The following is a 19411-nucleotide window of genomic DNA, read 5'->3' on the forward strand; positions in this document are numbered from 1 at the left end:
TCCTCTCTATCCTCTTCAGGAGTTGATCTGTTAGACCAATTTTAGTCACAAGCTCATTCCTCCATGGTGTGCTAAAAAGCACCTCTAGGGATCTTTTCTAGGGCCCTATGATTTCTGTGATGCGGAATCACGGAGTTAATTAAAATGAATTTTAGATTTAAAAACGTAAGTGTGTGGAATTTAGAGACTGAAGGGGTGACTGTTACAAAACTTCCCAATTAATAAAACGATTGAATAATCTGTAGTTCTATCATTCCAATACTATTTTCTAGTTTGTAATTTTTCATAGAAATCCAGTCGTGCCTCTGTTTGTGCACGTTTCCTGTATGTTTTCTCATTAAAGGCACATGAATTAGCCTGCTGCACGAGAGAGAAATGTTGAAGTGAGCAGTATCAGACACCCTAACTACATTGAAAAAACTAAGAAATATGAGCTTAACTGCAAAATTGAGGGCACAACAATATCCCGGTGACTTTTATGAACTTTTCTGCAAGTTTTGCCATCATACCATTGACCGGACACGAAAATATACTTGCAATGACCCAGCCACAGGGGATGCACAAACCAGTGCGTTTCTTTGTGCCGGTCCCAAGCCCGGATAAATGGGGAGGGTTATGTCAGGAAGGGCATCCAGTGTAAAATTTTGCCAAATCAATATGCGGAAAACAATACAAATTTCCATACAAGATCGGTTGAGCCCCGGGTTAACAACGACCACCACCAATACTGTTATTCAACAGGGTGCTGGCGGAAAATGGGCTACTGTAGGCCGAAGAAGGAGAAGAAGAGGGGGGAGAGATATCTGGAGGCAGGAGGAGAGGAGGAAAGTAAAGAGAGTGGAACTGAGGGTAGGAACTTTGAACGTGGGCAGTATGACTGGTAAGGGGAGAGAGTTAGCCGATATGATGGAGAGAAGGAAGGTTGGTATATTGTGTGTGCAAGAGACTAAATGGAAGGGGAGTAAGGCCAGGTGGATCAGAGGTGGATTCAAATTGTTCTATCATGGTATGGATAGGAGGAGAAATGGAGCAGGTGTTATTCTGAGGAACTGTATGTCAAGAGTGTTTTGGAGGTGAAAAGAGTGTCAGACAGAGTAATGATTATGAAGCTGGAAATTGGAGGTGTGATGATGAATGTTGTTAGTGCATATGCCCCGCAAGTTGTGTGTGCAATGGGTGAGAAAGGAGATTTTTGGAGTGAGTTGGATGAAGTGGTGAAGTGTACCCAAGGGACAGAAAGTGGTGATCGGAGCGGATTTCAATGGACATGTTGGTGAAGGGAGCAGAGGAGACGAGGAGGTGATTGGTAGGTATGGTGTCAAGGAGAGGAATGAAGAAGGTCAGAGGATAGTGGATTGTGCCAAAAGGATGAACATGGCTGTGGTGAATACGGATTTTAAGAAGAGGGAGGAACATAGGGTGACGTACAAGAGTGGAGGAAGATGTACACAGGTAGATTACATCCTATGCAGAAGAGTCAATCTGAAGGAGATTGAAGACTGCAAAGTGGTGGCAGGGGAAAGTGTAGTTAAGCAGCATAGGATGGTGGTCTGTAGGATGATGTTGGAGATCAAGAAGAGGAAGAGAGTGAGGGCAGAGCCAAGGATCAAATGGTGGAAGTTGAAAAAGGAAGACTGCAAGGTTGAGTTTAAGGAGGAGGTGAGACAGGCACTGGGTGGCAGTGAAGAGTTACCAAACAGCTGGGAAACTACAGCAGATGTAGTAAGGGTGACAGCAAGAAGGGTGCTTGGTGTGACATCTGGAAAGAGGAAGGAGGAAAAGGAAACCTGGTGGTGGAATGGGGAAATACAGGAGAGTATACAGAGGAAGAGGATGGCAAAGAAGAAGTAGGATAGTCAGAGAGATGCAGAAAGTAGACAAGAGTACAAAGAAGTAAGGCGCAAGGTGAAGAGAGTGGTGGCGAAGGCTAAAGAAAAGGCGTATGATGAGTTGTATGAGAGGTTGAACAATAAGGAGAGAGAAAAGGACATGGACCGATTGGCTAGACAAAGGGACTGAGCTGGGAAAGATGTGCAGCAGGTTAGGGTGATAAAGGATAAAGATGGAAACGTACTCACAAGCGATGAGAGTGTGTTGAGCACATGGAAAGAGTACTTTGAGAGGCTGATGAATGAAGAGAATGAGAGAGAGAAGAGGTTGGATGATGTGGAGATAGTGAATCAGGAAGTGCAACGGATTAGCAAGGGGGAAGTAAGGACAGCTATGAAGAGGATGAAAAATGGAAAGGCCGTTGGTCCAGATGATATACCTATGGAAGTATGGAGGTGGTTAGGAGAGATGGCAGTGGAGTTTTTAACCAGATTGTTTAATGGAAACTTGGAAAGTGAGAGGATGCCTGAGGAGTGGAGACGAAGTGTACTGGTGCCGATATTTAAGAAAAAGGGGGATGTGCAGGACTGCAGTAACTACAGGGGAATAAAATTGATGAGCCACAGCATGAAGTTATGGGAAAGAGTAGTGGAAGCTAGGTTAAGAAGTGAGGTGTTGATTAGTGAGCAGCAGTATGGTTTCATGCCAAGAAAGAGCACCACTGATGCAATGTTTGCTCTGAGGATGTTGATGGAGAAGTTTAGAGAAGGCCAGAAGAAGTTGCATTGCGTATTTGTGGACCTGGAGAAAGCATATGACAGGGTGCCTCGAGAGGAGCTGTGGTATTGTATGAGGAAGTCGGGAGTGGCAGAGAAGTATGTAAGAGTTGTACAGGATATGTATGAGGGAAGTGTGACAGTGGTGAGGTCTGCGGTAGGCGCAACGGATGCATTCAGCGTGGAGGTGGGGTTACATCAGGAATCAACTCTGAGCCCTTTCTTATTTGCAATGGTGATGGACAGGTTGATAGACGAGATTAGACAGGAGTCCCCATGGACTATGATGTTTGATGATGACATTGTGATCTGTAGCAATGGTAGGGAGCAGGTTGAGGAGACCCTGGAGAGGTGGAGATATGCTCTAGAGAGGAGAGGAATGAAGGTCAGTAGGAACAAGATAGAATACATGTGCGTAAATGAGAGGGAGGTCAGTGGAATGATGAGGATGCAGGGAGTACAGTTGGCGAAGGTGGATGAGTTTAAATACTTGGGATCAACAGTACAGAGGAATGGGGATTGTGGAAGAGAGGTGAAGAAGAGAGTGCAGGCAGGGTGGAATGGGTGGAGAAGAGTGTCAGGAGTAATTTGTGACAGACGGTTTTCAGCAAGAGTGAAAGGGAAGGTCTACAGGACGGTAGTGAGACCAGCTATGTTATATGTGTTGGAGACGGTGGCACTGACCAGAAAGCAGGAGACAGAGCTGGAGGTGGCAGAGTTAAAGATGCTAAGATTTGCATTGGGTGTGACGAGGATGGATAGGATTAGAAATGAATACATTAGAGGGTCAGCTCAAGTTGGATGGTTGGGAGACAACGTCAGAGAGGTGAGATTGCGTTGGTTTGGACATGTGCAGAGGAGAGATGTTGGGTATGTTGGGAGAAGGATGCTAAGGATAGAGCAGCCAGGGAAGAGGAAAAGAGGAAGGCCTAAGCGAAGGTTTATGGATGTGGTGAGAGAGAACATGCAGGTGATGGGTGTAAAACAACAAGATGCAGAGAACAGAAAGATATGGAAGAAGATGATCCGCTGTGGCAACCCCTAACGGGAGCAGCTGAAAGAAAAAGAATGACCACATCAAATCTAAAACCCATCTCAAGAACAAGGAGAAATTAAGTGTTCCCCTTCAACAATAGACGAAATAACAAAATAATCAGATGCAAGACGCTAGTTTGCGACCATGTGAGTTAGACGGTACACCGCTCGAGAAAATGATGTTGATGAGTCTTTAATTTATTAAGCATTGTAAACAAGGAGGCACGCTGCCAGAAAACGAGAGCAGTCTTCGCCAAACTCATTTGGCTCACGTGTATTTGAACAACATACGAACGCCGTTCTTCGAAAGATTCGTGGCAACAAAATATATGTTGTAGTTGATGAAACCACAGATGGCCGAGACCACATAGTTCTCAACTTAGTGATAGTTGAGTAAACATTTGGCTGTATGGTAATTCTTTTATGCACTGGCGGACCGTGCATTTCACACCTAGGCCTTCAATAGTACTCCGTCTGAATCAACCCACCCCTCAAAAACTAATTTATGGTTATAAAAACCATCTTAATATGCAGAAATACAGTATAAAGAGCCGTTGCATCGCAGATAGATAACTCCTGTAGCCACAATAAATGCCTTTATTGAATAGACAAACCAGGGGTGAACAAGTTCCTTTCTACTGCAGCTACAGCCGCGACACACATAAAAAATATCAATAATAACTCATAAACTTGCAATATTATTTAGGAAAATCGCAACATTTTTCTGATGAAGGATGTCAAGGAGATCAGTGGGAGATTTTCCTGCAAAATCATCCATGGCATACATTACAGTCAGTTCTGTTTTTAGCCGAGACAGATCAAAAAGTGCTCCGTGGCTTTGTGTTAAACTGGAGAAGGCTGCATGCGGGAAATTTTTCTTGTATTCCCAAAACTTCTGGGGGTCGAGGAGCGTGACAAACCTCAGTCTTTTGTGGTCTTGAAATCTGATCTGTGTCTGGCAAATAATATTGTCCAGAATCCTGCCATGGAGTTGGTGGTAGTGCGCGCGAGGATCTTGCACTTGACCTCTTCGTGCGCTCGGAGCACCTGCGGTGCGTTCAGTGGCCTCGTAGAGTTCCTCATATCAGCGTGTTGGTGCCACACGAGGGAGACGCCGCTGGCAGATTTCGTCCAGTAGTTGTGTGCGCCGAGGCGATCTAGAAAAAAATGCAGCAAGGCCATTGAGGTGGCCGAAAAAGATCTTGCGTTCTTTAAGCTTTGAGGCCCCTTGAGTCAGTACTAAAATGAGCCATTGTGCATAGCAGTGTATGAATAAAGCCAAAGGTGCTCTCTCTTTAACTTTAGCCTGCACCCCATTTAATTCAGAAGACATGACTGCTGCGCCGTCAAAACACTGTGCAACAACTTTACCCAGACATTCATTTTCCAACAAAAATCTGATGATAAGACCTGCAATGTCATCGGCTCGCTTCCCACTGGTAACATCTTCAAATCTGACAAACTAGGGGGCTCCGCCCCCTGCTCGCTTCGCTCGCCAACCCCTGGTGTTGTGAAATTACAAAGCGCGTGATATATGAATGAGATATAGCATAGTGTGAAGGTGTAGATGATGCATATAGGAAGCAAATAAAGTTGTCCATGTCCAAAAACGGGCTCAGAGAGGTAGATGCCAACCTTGTCCATGGTTTGTCCTTGTGATTTGTTGATGGTCATGGCAAAGGCAGGTTTAATGGGGAACTGTCGCCGTTTAAGTGTAAAAGGTAATTCCAGGTCAGAACTTGTAAGGTCAATTCTAGGAATTAGAACAGTATTGTTAGCATGTGATCCTGTCAGAAGTTTTGCTTCAATAACATTGTGTGGCATGGTGTTGACGACTAAACGTGTACCATTGCATAAACCCTAAACCCTGTTTAGTGTTAAGGTTTCTTAATAGCATGATTATTGTTCCGTTTTTAAGGCTAAGATTGTGTTATGGTAATTCGGCTGGGTTAATAGTGTTCAAATATTCTAAGGGGAAATTAAGATGGTCATTGTCGTCATCAGAGTCAACTTTGTCAGAGCTTAGAAAGAGCTGTGCAACTCCAGGAAGTAATGAAATGACCTGGTTATTAATGTGATCAACATTAATATTTTTTGGACAGAATATAGTTCGTTGTGTTAAAAGGGGTATTTGGTGTAATGAGATTGCTGTTCCAAATATCTCCGTAACTCTTTTGAAAGCAATGCCAATTGTCTGCGTATTTTAAGGTGGACTGAAGAATAGCCGAGCGCATGGCATGTGGAACAATAGCTAAGCACTGTGTAAAATCTCCTCCTAATAAAAGTACCTTTCCTCCAAAGGGAATATTATTATTCATCAACGTTTGTAGAAGTTTATCAATGGTGTTGAGTAAGTGACTGGATGCCATTAGATGCAAAAGCAAATGAACTATTGTAGGATCTAATGCAGTTCATAAAGTTTTTACTTTCAGGTACTTCATTAGTTAGAAGCTTCTGTAGATATGCAGGATATGAATGTAAAGGAGGCAGTCTAATTTGACCCTTTTGACAACAACGTGTAAATTCATTACTTGTATTGCCAGTTGTTTCTTCAGGGAAGTTAAGTGAATGACAATGATTGTAAATGACATTCATTAATCCCAATGAATTTTCATGAATAGTAGACTCATTATTGAACGCATTGTCAGCTAACTGGCGCAATCGTTTAGCAGGTGTCTGTCGTTGATGTCCTTGACGTGTATCTTTTGTCTGTGCCATTTGAGAGGCGCGTCGTTGTATGTGCAGGATTTGGGACGTGCTATTCTGGAGCTGTAATCGATTTGCCTGTGCTGTGTGAGAAGCCCGTTGCAGTTTACGGCGTTCATTGTTTGTATTGAGCCTTGCCCGTTTTTGTATGTCGGTTAGTCGAGCTTTCTCTTTTTGGAGCCTTGCCTGCTTGTTTTCCAGCATTTCAGATGCGCGTTGTAGACGTCTGCGTTTATTTATTTTGTCCCTTCGCTGCTGTTTTTGTATCTCTGAGACTCGAGGTGTTTCGTTTTGAACCCTTGCCTGTTTCGATGCAGCACTTTGAGACGCGTGCTGCATGCGTCTACGTTCATTGTGTCTGTCCATCTGCGCTCGTTTCTGTAACTGTGTTAGTTGAGCTTTGCGTTTTTGGAGCCGAGACATTTTTTCTTCCGGGGTTTCAGAAGCGCATTGTAGGCACCGACGTGTATTGTTTTTTTTCATGCGGGTTCATGTGTTTGGTCCCGTCACTCGAGCCATATCGTTTTGTACCCGTGATCGTGAATTCATGACTTGTTTGTTCTTCAGCGTTAGAAATATGGATAAGTAATAAGGAGGATCGTACTCACTGTTAATATGGAGCCTTTTCTGTGGTTGAACGGTTAATAGTGCATCAGTGTAATGAGATCGACCTATGCTGCATAATTTGAATGTGTTCAGATGACGTATGTTTAATACGGACGGTTCGTTCAGTAATGGGGCTTTGTGTCTCATTTCTTATTTATGTTAGTGTGGTCGTGGGTCTGAATCCTCCTTTTTGTGTATGTTTCGTGTGCTATGTCCGTAGTCTGTCCCGTTTCGTGTCCAATGGGTTTGTGTGGCGCTCGCGTCTGACTTCTTTTTTTTTTTGTGTGCTAGGGGCGCGTTGCCTCACTTTTTTTTATCTCTGTTAGTGGAGGGGGTGTTTGTGTGTCGTGGGTCTGAATCCTCTTCTTTGTGTGCGTACCGTTTCGTGTGCTATGTGGCGCTTGCGTCTGACTCCTTTCTTTTTGATGTTCTAGGGGCACGTCGCCTCATTTCTTATTTCAGTTACTGGAGGGGGGCTTTGTGTGTCGTGGGTCTCAATTCTCTTCTTAGTGTGTGTTCCGTTTCGTGTGCCATGGGCTTCGTGCAGCGCTGTGTGCGGCGCCGGCGTCTGACTCCTTTTTTCTGTGTGCTATGGGCGCCTCATTTCTTATTTTACATTGCTTTCCATCCGGTTTCCGTTGCTTGGAAGGGGGGTTTTGTGGGGGCGCCTGCGCAATACGTCTTTTGCGTCCACGGCCCATGTCCGGATGTCCCTGCGTCCATCCGGTTTACCATTCTCGTTTAGTAATATGAATCGCTCCTTGACACCTGTGCCCGTTACGTAACGCAGGACCAGTGCTGGCTGCGCTGCGTTACTTGCGTCTGTCGTCTCATCCACCATAATAGAGACAAACGGTGCTTTTTCCCCGAAATGAAAGTTCCTGTTTGCCCAAAAAAATGACACAGTCTATCAGTCTTTTTAAGATTTCTCTGTTTTTCTTCACCTTTTCATTGTGGAGCTCCGTTTCCCTGTGCACTTGCTCGTTCAGCTGTAGATTCACTCTGGTTTCCCCAAAAGTTTTGGAAAGCACTGTTGCTTGTAAGTGTCCGGCAGTGCTTTGATGTCTCGTTGCTGCCTTGGTTACGCAAGTCAAATTTACAAACACAGTTTGGCTCCAAACACCATGTCAACCAATGGCAAATAACAAGCACTCCCAGCAATACAATTTGCAGTGTTCCTCGGACCCTGTGAGCCAGGGGTACCACTCGTAGTTGGTAACCTGAAAGTGGCGGACAAATCCTCCTCCTGGTTGTGACATGCTAGCTAGCTTCGGAGTTGTCCGACCTTTCTTAACAATGTCCAGCTTTTCTTGAAAAGTCCGTCTTGAAAATGACCTTGAAAGTAAATCTGCCACCAAATCTATTTCTTCTCCTTCTTCAGCCATGGGGTAACAAAATAGCTATTACACCATCCTATCCAATCAATGGGTCTGAATACGGTGACGTTGCCGTACGCCTGCTAGAGGGCCCTAGTGAAACCAACTCAAAATCTGATTGGTTGAAGCAACAGATTAATCAACATTTATTTTGTGTTAGAGGGCCTGCAGAACAGATTGTGAAGGCCTCCCGGGCAGACTTCTTTGACTTTGACCCTGCCTGGCAACAAATGATGTATGAAATGTGATTGGTTAAATGCTTTAATACGAAAATACATGTCTGGAAGCAGCACAACCATCGGAAAAGCTATGAAAGGAAGCGGACAGACTATTTGGAATTATTTAATAAGTATTCATGGACAAAATATAATTAACATCAGTTTGTGATTCAGATATTTTTTTAGGCCAGCAGAGAAGGCCTTGCAGGCCCTTCACAGTCCGCCACTGCTTTTATGTAGGCAGTTCTAATTGTACATGATGTATTTACTGTGAATCATTTAACTGATTAAATTATACAGGTATTTAACTGGTATTAACATTCTTTCCCGTAGAAAAATGTTATCAGTGAATGGCACTGGTTGTTAATAGGTTCCCATTTAAAAATTAGCAATGATGTTTCGGGGTTTAATAAATGTTTTGCCCCACTGTGATGAGGCACGCAAGGTCCACATTTGACTGTTCCGTTATAAACTCGGCACCTATAAACGTGGACAGAAGAGCAGGCTTTCCCTCAGATGCAACGAGCCCTTAAAAGCAGGTCACTCTTTCTTTTTTCTAAAAGTGAAGTTAACCTTCATCTCAGAAGGATGTGTCAAACTAATAACATGTCTTACAATTCTGGAGGGCACTCACTGTTCTACTGCAATCTCAGCATACAGCATCATGGAGGATCTGGGATTCTACCTGATAAATATATAATATATAATCTATGTATTGATTATATTTATGGCGGCACGGTGGCGCAGTGGGTAGCGCTGTTGCCTCGCAGTTGAGAGACCTGGGGACCTGGGTTCGCTTCCTGGGTCCTCCCTGCGTGGAGTTTGCATGTTCTCCCCGTGTCTGCGTGGGTTTCCTCCGGGCGCTCCGGTTTCCTCCCACAGTCCAAAGACATGCAGGTTAGGTGGATTGGCGATTCTAAATTGGCCCTAGTGTGTGCTTGGTGTGTGGGTGTGTTTGTGTGTGTCCTGCGGTGGGTTGGCACCCTGCCCGGGATTGGTTTCTGCCTTGTGCCCTGTGTTGGCTGGGATTGGCTCCAGCAGACCCCCGTGACCCTGTGTTCGGATTCAGCGGGTTGGAAAATGGATGGATGGATGGATTATATTTATTGTCCTTTAAGTCTATATGCTTGTTTTTATGTTTCTGCTGCTGTATGCATCTAAATTTCCCCATGGGATTAATAAAGTTTATCCAGTCTAATCTAAAGTTAGAATTCAAGACCAGACATGAAAGGATTACAATTTCTGGTAATCACAAATCTGCCCAGTAATTAGGTAAATGTTATTGCCTAGTAAGGCTTTAGAAGAGAATTAAGCCAAAATTTGTGATCAAATGAAAATACTACTTCTCGTTATGTCTGAAAAGTAAAAACTAATCAAGGGTGTATTTTTAACAGTACAGTTTAAGAGAGCTGTATATAATTTACATAGATATACGAATAAAACATTTGCCTATGACTGGTTTCCATTTAATGTTTGTGCTTTTAATTGCAAGGAAGTTAAGTGCGGTTTCAGAGCATCTAGAGGTGTACATTGTTAAAAAGGTACATGCATATTTCAGTCACACCATGTAGAAATTACAGCAGTTTTTATACGTGGTCCCTCAATTTGTATAGGCAAAGGTGCCTTCTATCTGTACTAGTTTTCATGAGCTATGAGAAACTATTATCAAGTAGGATAAGAAGTCTTCTTAAAACACAAAATTAAGAGATAAATACACCAGGAAAGGGATGAAAAAAGTAACAATTTTTTTAAAGATTATGGGTCAAAAATGTACATTGAAAAGTGTCATTGTATAATATGAGGAAAAGGGAAGAAAAAAACAGAATGTTGGATTCAGGTGAAGAAAATTATGAAAGTATTAGGAATAAAAGCTAAAGGAATGGAAGAAGTAAAAGTATATAAGAAGGATTAAAAAATGGATCAAAAGGAAAACGGTACTGAGGAAATGGAGGAACTTGTCTATTACCTAGACTAGTTGTCCAGTAGTTAACAAGAGTTACTATCCTGCGAATGAAAATATACTGTATTTGCTAGCTTCACTTTAGCTTTCACTTTATAAATAATATAATAATAGTGGTGTTTTATTCAGATGGTGATCACAGTGTTGAAAAAGTTGCAACATAAGAGTTAATGGTGGTAATGGAAAAGGAGAGAAAAATGTTTTCAACACACACACAATACTAATTTTATCTATTTGGCTTTGGAGTAAAAATGTGGGTTATACAGGCATACTACAGTTAAATCCATTTTATTTAACATATCAGATTATTAAAAACAAATTTAAAAATAATTAAATTATTAATTATTATTATTAAATTAGTGAGTAAAAAGAGTGGATTTTACCAAGGAGGAAATTATAGGGTTTATATAAGATAGCAGCAAAACTAAGCTGTTCCCATATTCCAGGTGTAGTAAAAAGCATAGAGAGCCTTGAGCAGGAAAGATCTTTGGGAACAGAGAAGAAGTTAGTGCAGACAGGCTGAAATGCAAATTGAGTTGTCATGATTCTTGGTAAATTTTCCTTTAATTTTCATTTCTAATGTCACACACGTGCGCATGGGAGGCAGCTAAAGGGTCTAAATAAGAGTAATTCCACGCCAGACCAGGGGGTGGCGGAGTGCACTGACCTTTTTTCTTACTTTCCTGCAGACCATTCATGGGAAATTCCGCCTGACCCCAGTGACGCCACTTCCGGATCTGTACCCTTGGATGACGTCACTTCCGGTGAAGAACCCATGACCAAAGAGATTTCCTGTTTCGGCCCTTTTGATGATGTCACATCCGGGTCTGAACCTATGGAAGAGGACCCTTCCGCCCTCGATGACTTCACTTCCTTTTCTGGCCTTTAAAGCCTCCATATTTGACTAATCTAGTCAGTTCTGTTTTGGACTATATTCTGAGCAGATCAGTGCTAGCAATTTACCCATTTGCAGACAGGGAATATTATACTGGTGGCTGCCCCAAACCTCTTTAGTGTCACACAAAGCAGATACAAGAGTCATAATCATTTTTTTTACTCATTTATGTCTTTTATTATAATTTTGCAAATGCCATTTTGTTTTGTTAACTTCGGTGTGTGGCTACAGTCATCACAATTTTGGGTCAGTCCGTGCTACAGCAATGGCCATGTTGTTAGATTGGTTGCTGGTTACATGACATATGATATCATTGCTGCCTACCTATTTAAGATAGCTGTCCACAGCTAAACTGAGCCTCAGTTTTGGCTGTTTTCTGCTGCTTTGATTTACCTTGCCACAAATTCTTCATATTCAACTCAGTACACATGTTTTATACTACAAAATGAAGGGCAGACATTTCTCTATATGGATAAAATACAATTATAAATTGCATATAACAGTAAAGTCCATCCATCCATCCATCCATCCATCCATCCATTGTCTCCCGCTTATCCGAGGTCGGGTCGCGGGGGCAGCAGCTTGAGCAGAGATGCCCAGACTTCCCTCTCCCCGGCCACTTCTTCTAGCTCTTCCGGGAGAATCCCAAGGCGTTCCCAGGCCAGCCGGGAGACATAGTCCCTCCAGCGTGTCCTGGGTCTTCCCCGGGGCCTCCTCCTGGTTAGACGTGCCTGGAACACCTCACCAGGGAGGCGTCCAGGAGGCATCCTGATCAGATGCCCAAGCCACCTCATCTGACTCCTCTCGATGCGGAGGAGCAGCGGCTCTACTCTGAGCCCCTCCCGGATGACTGAGCTTCTCACCCTATCTTTAAGGGAAAGCCCAGACACCCTGCGGAGGAAACTCATTTCAGCCGCTTGTATTCGCGATCTCGTTCTTTCGGTCACTACCCATAGTTCATGACCATAGGTGAGGGTAGGAACATAGATCGACTGGTAAATTGAGAACTTCGCCTTGCGGCTCAGCTCCTTTTTCACCACGACAGAACGATGCAGCGCCCGCATTACTGCGGAAGCCGCATCGATCCGCCTGTCGATCTCACGCTCCATTCTTCCCTCACTCGTGAACAAGATCCCGAGATACTTGAACTCCTCCACTTGAGGCAGGATCTCGCTACCAACCCTGAGAGGGCACTCCACCCTTTTCCGGCTGAGGACCATGGTCTCGGATTTGGAGGTGCTGATTCTCATCCCAGCCGCTTCACACTCGGCTGCGAACCGATCCAGAGAGAGCTGAAGATCACGGCCTGATGAAGCAAACAGGACAACATCATCTGCAAAAAGCAGTGACCCAATCCTGAGCCCACCAAACCGGACCCCCTCAACGCCCTGGCTGCGCCTAGAAATTCTGTCCATAAAAGTTATGAACAGAATCGGTGACAAAGGGCAGCCCTGGCGGAGTCCAACTCTCACTGGAAACGGGTTCGACTTACTGCCGGCAATGCGGACCAAGCTCTGGCACCGATCGTACAGGGACCGAACAGCCCTTATCAGGGGGGCCGGTACCCCATACTCTCGGAGTACCCCCCACAGGATTCCCCGAGGGACACGGTCGAATGCTTTTTCCAAGTCCACAAAACACATGTAGACTGGTTGGGCAAACTCCCATGCACCCTCCAGGACCCTCCTAAGGGTATAGAGCTGGTCCACTGTTCCGCGACCAGGACGAAAACCACACTGTTCCTCCTGAATCCGAGGCTCGACTATCCGACGGACCCTCCTCTCCAGGACCCCTGAATAGACTTTTCCAGGGAGGCTGAGGAGTGTGATCCCTCTGTAGTTGGAACACACCCTCCGATCCCCCTTCTTAAAGAGGGGGATCACCACCCCGGTCTGCCAATCCAGAGGCACTGTCCCTGATGTCCATGCGATGTTGCAGAGGCGTGTCAACCAAGACAGTCCTACAACATCCAGAGCCTTGAGGAACTCCGGGCGTATCTCATCCACCCCCGGGGCCCTGCCACCAAGGAGTTTTTTGACCACCTCGGTGACCTCAGTCCCAGAGATGGGGGAGCCCACCTCTGAGTCCCCAGGCTCTGCTTCCTCATTGGAAGGCATGTTAATGGGATTGAGGAGGTCTTCGAAGTACTCCCCCCACCGACCCACAACGTCCCGAGTCGAGATCAGCAGCGCACCATCCCCACCATATACAGTGTTGACACTGCACTGCTTCCCCTTCCTAAGACGCCGGATGGTGGACCAGAATCTCCTCGAAGCCTCCCCAAACTCCTCCCACGCCCGAGTTTTTGCCTCAGCAACCACCAAAGCCGCATTCTGCTTGGCCTGCCGGTACCTATCGGCTGCCTCCAGGGTCCCACAGGACAAAAGGGTCCTGTAGGACTCCTTCTTCAGCTTGACGGCATCCTTCACCACCGGTGTCCACCAACGGGTTCGGGGATTGCCGCCACGACAGGCGCCGACCACCTTACGGCCACAGCTCCGGTCAGCCGCCTCAACAATAGAGGCATGGAACATGGCCCATTCGGACTCAATGTCCCCCACCTCCCTCGGGACATGGTCGAAGTTCTGCCGGAGGTGGGAGTTGAAACTACTTCTGACAGGGGGCTCTGCCAGACGTTCCCAGCAGACCCTCACAACACGTTTGGGCCTACCACGCCTGACCGGCATCCTCCCCCACCATCGAAGCCAACTCACCACCAGGTGGTGATCAGTTGACAGGTCCGCCCCTCTCTTCACCCGAGTGTCCAAGACATGTGGCCGCAAGTCCGACGACATGACCACAAAGTCGATCATCGAACTGAGGCCTAGGGTGTCCTGGTGCCAAGTGCACATATGAACACCCCTATGCTTGAACATGGTGTTCGTTATGGACAATCCGTGACGAGCACAGAAGTCCAATAACAAAACACCGCTCGGGTTCAGATCGGGGGGGCCATTCCTCCCAATCATGCCCTTCCAGGTCTCACTGTCATTGCCCACGTGAGCATTGAAGTCTCCCAGCAGAACAAGGGAGTCCCCAGGAGGTATGCCCTCTAGCATCCCCTCCAGGGACTCCAAAAAGGGTGGGTACTCCGAACTGCTGTTCGGTGCATACGCACAAACAACAGTTAGGACCCGTCCCCCCACCCGAAGGCGAAGGGAGGCTACCCTCTCGTCCACCGGGGTAAACCCCAATGTACAGGCTCCAAGTCGGGGGGCAATAAGTATACCCACACCCGCTCGGCGCCTCTCACCGGGGGCAACTCCAGAGTGGCACAGAGTCCAGCCCCTCTCAAGGAGATTGGTTCCAGAGTCCAAGCTGTGCGTCGAGGTCAGTCCGACTATATCTAGCCGGAACCTCTCAACTTCGCGCACTAGCTCAGGCTCCTTCCCCTTCAGAGAGGTGACATTCCACGTCCCAAGAGCCAGCTTCTGTAGCCGAGGATCGGACCGCCAAGGTCCCCGCCTTCGGCCACCACCCAACTCACACTGCACCCGACCTCCTTGGCCCCTCCCATAGGTGGTGAGCCCATGGGAAGGGGGACCCACGTTGCCTCTTCAGGCTGTGCCCGGCCGAGCCCCATGGGTGCAGGCCCGGCCACCAGGCGTTCGCCATCGAGCCCCACCTCCAGGCCTAGCTCCAGAGTGGGGCCCCGGTGACCCGCGTCCGGGCAAGGGAAAACGGCGTCCAAAGTTTTCATTCATCATAGAAGGTTTGAACAGTGCAATCAAAATGCAATCACATTTACTAAAAGCACTTTGAATATTAATCTTAGCAAAAATGTTGGAATAAGTGCCCTATTAAGTACAAAATCTGATTTGTGTCTTCCCACTGAAACCAGGCTTAGTAAATCTGACACTGTTCCCCTAGCTGAGGCATTACCAGAAAGATACATATTCCTTCATAAATCAAGAGATACTGGTTGATGAGGTGGCCTTGAAATAATTCATTACGAAAAAATACAAATCCCTTCTAAAAATTTATGTGAATTCACATCTTTTGAGGCACTCATTTTAGATATTAAAACAGATTCCATTACAACTGTCATGCTAGTCTACAGAGCACCAGGGCCATATACATTGTCCATGACTGAAACTGACAACCTTTTATCTGATTTGGCTATAAATTATGATTGTATAGTTTTGATGGGAATTTTAATGTGCACATTGATGTGGAAACTGACACTTTCTGCAAATGTTTTACTTATTTGTTTAATTCAACAGGATTTTGTCAGATTGTCAATGGTCCAACTCATAATTAAGTCTAATGTGTGGTTATGAGTATAACTCACAAAGTTGAAATTCTAAATTTAAATTTTACTCCATTAAATGAACCTATTTCGGATCACTGCTTAATAACATTTGGTACTGCACTTACCAATACATTCACAGATTAAAACAAAGACAGTGCAATATCTAGATTGTAAATATTTTGAGTATGTCAGGTGTAATCATGGAAAACAATTTAGATCAGCTAACATCAAATTATATAACCTTGAGAGAGGCTTTGGGCACAGTGGCTCCCCTGAAAACAAAAGTGATCAAAGCACATAGAAACTCAATTTGAGTTAATGAGGACACTTGATCTCTTCAATCAGATTGTCAAAAACTGGAGCATACATGGAGAACAACAAAGCTTCAGGTCTTTAGAATTGCATGGACAGAGGGTTAAAAATATAAAAAGCTCTCTTTAAAACCTGCTCAGACTACATTCTAAAATAATCAATAAATATAATAATAATAATTCTCATGTAATGTTTAGAATAATGGATAATCCAACAAATGTGGATTCAGAATTGCAGTGCAAAAATAACAGCAGACATTAGCGACGCCGACTTTATGAACTTATTTAATGAGAAAATCAAAAATATAACATCCCAGATCTCAACATCACAGTGCAAACTTCATACTAGCTTTGCAAACCCCATCTTGCCTTCCATTCAACACTTCATAAATTTTAAGTCTGCAACAGAAGTCTTAACTTTAATTTCAAAAATGAAACCTACTACTGTACTTGTTCCCTAGATCCAGTGCCAACAAAATGAGTAAAAAGAGCAATGGATGTTCTTGCAGCACCTATCTTGAAACAGCTCATTATTGCATGGCACAGTGCCTGAAGCACTGAAATTTCAGTTATCAAACAATTACTTAAAATAAATAAATAAATAAATAAGACCTAGAGCCACATATACTTAATAATTATAGACACATTTCAAATATACCCTTTTTCTTACTGAAACTTACTGACTACTGAAAAAGTAGTCGCCAATCACTTTCAGTCTCACCTTACACATCACAATTTATTTGATAAATTCCAATCTGGCCGTAAACAACATTCTTATATCCACTGTTGAAAGATGTTCCACTGTAGATTTCAAAATCCACCTTTTAACATATACAGCCTTAAATGGCCAATGTCCTGTTTAATTATCTGATCTTATCATTACTGTACTTAGAAATTAAATTATATGATATTTATAAACTTTTAATAACACCCGCCTACTCTGTTTCTCTTCTTGGTACTCACATGTGGCCCTTAGTGCCACTGCTCTAATGCCAAGTTCTTCACCTGCCTATGGAAAACTCATCTCTGATAAAGAAGCACTGAAATCATTGGGTAGAAGTGTCCTTTCATCCGATTGTCCGGTCCAGTACTAATTCAGCTGTGGAATGGGAAGGCAGCTTGTTGGCCGAGGTCTGTATGACTCTGCACAAGTCTGTGATAGTATTTAGTGACTGTTATAATCTATTTTTGCAAATTGTCTTATCTTGTGAACCACACGCCATTGGAAAGAATGATTGGCACCGTTTAAGAGCTGAACCACTTCTATTTTTTATTAGAAACTTGCACATCAAATAGACCCTGCCTGAATTTATATGCTCACTAATGGGAAGGGGGGCTGACTGAAACATCAAAGCTCGGGCATGATTGCAGGCACATGGAAAAGAGCAAGGAGGAATACAGACACATGTAATACGCCATTCTGATGGCAAACTATTCAACTTTATGTAAAGCTGTTGATGATCTTTAATATCTATATATATAAAATTCTTTTCGCGTTTGAAACGTAAATTACGTATGACCACGCGATATGGAAATTACGTATTACCACAGAACACATTATAATACAGGAACCAATCGCCAGGCGCGTTCTGACAGAGAAGTTTTATTTATTCGTCCACGTGACTGTCGCGGAAACTGACACATTGTAACTTTTTTTTAGTTGGTAGTACTTGATAGTAGAAGAGATGAGGAAAACCGCTTTGCGTCTTACTACTTTTTAACTGCGCCGAGCTGTAAACAATGTGAAGACTAGACCGCTTTCAGCGGCGAGGGGTCGTGAGAACAAAGTGGACTCTGGGAGGCGCGGAATGCAATTTGAACGTTCACATAGAAAATGTAATTTCTATACCACAGCGGTCGTGTAGCGCCTTTCAAAAAGGATCTACTACCGACAGATGATCCAAATACATTTTAGCTGCTGTTAGTACTACTTACCTGTTGTATTATACCGCCTTTAAAATGTTGTTTACCCGAAACCACTCCAGTAGTGCTCAATGTATTTTTACTTCTTAAAATGATAATGTTTTACTGTTTAATAACTTATAGACTACATTTTATTTTTTTCCCTTGCACTCAGTGAGCAAAGCCACTGGGTAATCAACTAGTTTAATAATAAAAGAAAGTGTAATGGCAGTACATGCCAGCACCTGTTTGAAATGGGGGCGGAGCATAAATTAAAAAGCTTTTTGATACTCTTATTAAAGGCAGCCGATTGCTAAAAATAAAACTTTTGTTAGGGATTTTAGTTTCTAGTTTGTTTTCTCTATCTTTTTAAATTTATAATCACTACTAATTTATGGATCTCAGTTTGGCAATTTATAAAGATTATTTTAATTTTAATTGCTGGTAATTATCTCAGTCTGTTTTCTAACAACTACATTTTTTCTGCTCTTTTCTCATTATATTTATCCCCTGGTCATTATTCCTTTTCTGTTCAAACTTACACAGTACCTTGACAGTGATGCAGGAATTAAGAAGAACTTGCATGTTACAAAAAGATAATTGGGTTATAGGATTCAGGTGACACAAGATACCACATACTGTGGAGGAGACTGTAAGGAATCTGACACACATCTGCAGGTTACAACAGACTGCTAGGGTGACTATCAGATGGCCAACTTGTTCATGGCAACTTGCTTTGGAGGTATTCTAGTGTTAACTGATTACATGTATTGTATGTATGCAAAATATTAAGTATGCTCATTCATTAAGGAGCAGAAACTGAAAAAAAGGCACAAATAAATGTAAAATATGAGTAATGGTGGTGTGAATTTTGTGAACTTGGAAATGGATAATAGTTTTAACTATAATGTCCAAGTAATAGGCTGATATGTGGGATGATGGAAAATCAGTAAACCCAGGTTTAGACTGGCTAGATATGTCAGGTCTAAAGACAGAAATGTTACAGCAAAATGAAAAAATAAAAAAGACCAAAATTAAGTGTTGGTAAAAAGTAATGGCTTTTAAACTGAAACAAGTAGTACTAATATGAATGCAAGCTCTATATAAAGTACCTAGCATTGTGTAGATACTGCAGAAAAGAGTGTCCCATTACACACTTACCATAAGAGCTACAGTAGGTGGTACAATAAAATCGTTTTGGTTCTCTTTCGCCTCCTGTACTTGTTAAAACATAGGGTGTCATGCCTCCAACTGGTAATCTACCCATTGTCAAGTGGCCTGAAAAATGTAACAGTAAAAATAATTATTATTAATTATTATTATTATTAATTTGCTCAAGGATTTCAAAAATGATTTCATCACATTCCAAAAAACAATGCAAACCAAGGCAAAAAATAAAACAAAGAAAATGTTCACATAAATGTAGGAACATTGAGGTCCAATTGTATCATTAGATAGATAGATAGATAGATAGATAGATAGATAGATAGATAGATAGATAGATACTTTATTAATCCCAAGGGGATTATTATTATTGCTTCTAT

General features: G+C 43.4%; 1 protein-coding gene across 1 annotated transcript in view; it reads right to left on the reverse strand.

The window, feature by feature from the left end:
* Window positions 1-19145, reverse strand: part of ppp1r32 (protein phosphatase 1, regulatory subunit 32) — a 131304-nt gene extending 112159 nt beyond the window's left edge. Inside the window, exon 1 of the mRNA XM_028792591.2 lies at window positions 19029-19145. Coding sequence (XP_028648424.2) covers window positions 19029-19134 — 106 coding nt within the window. The 5' untranslated portion in view covers window positions 19135-19145. The remainder of the gene's footprint in view (window positions 1-19028) is intronic.
* Between the last annotated feature and the right edge of the window lie 266 nt (window positions 19146-19411).

Source organism: Erpetoichthys calabaricus, chromosome 2 (genome assembly GCF_900747795.2).
Source record: "Erpetoichthys calabaricus chromosome 2, fErpCal1.3, whole genome shotgun sequence".
Taxonomy (NCBI): domain Eukaryota; kingdom Metazoa; phylum Chordata; class Cladistia; order Polypteriformes; family Polypteridae; genus Erpetoichthys; species Erpetoichthys calabaricus.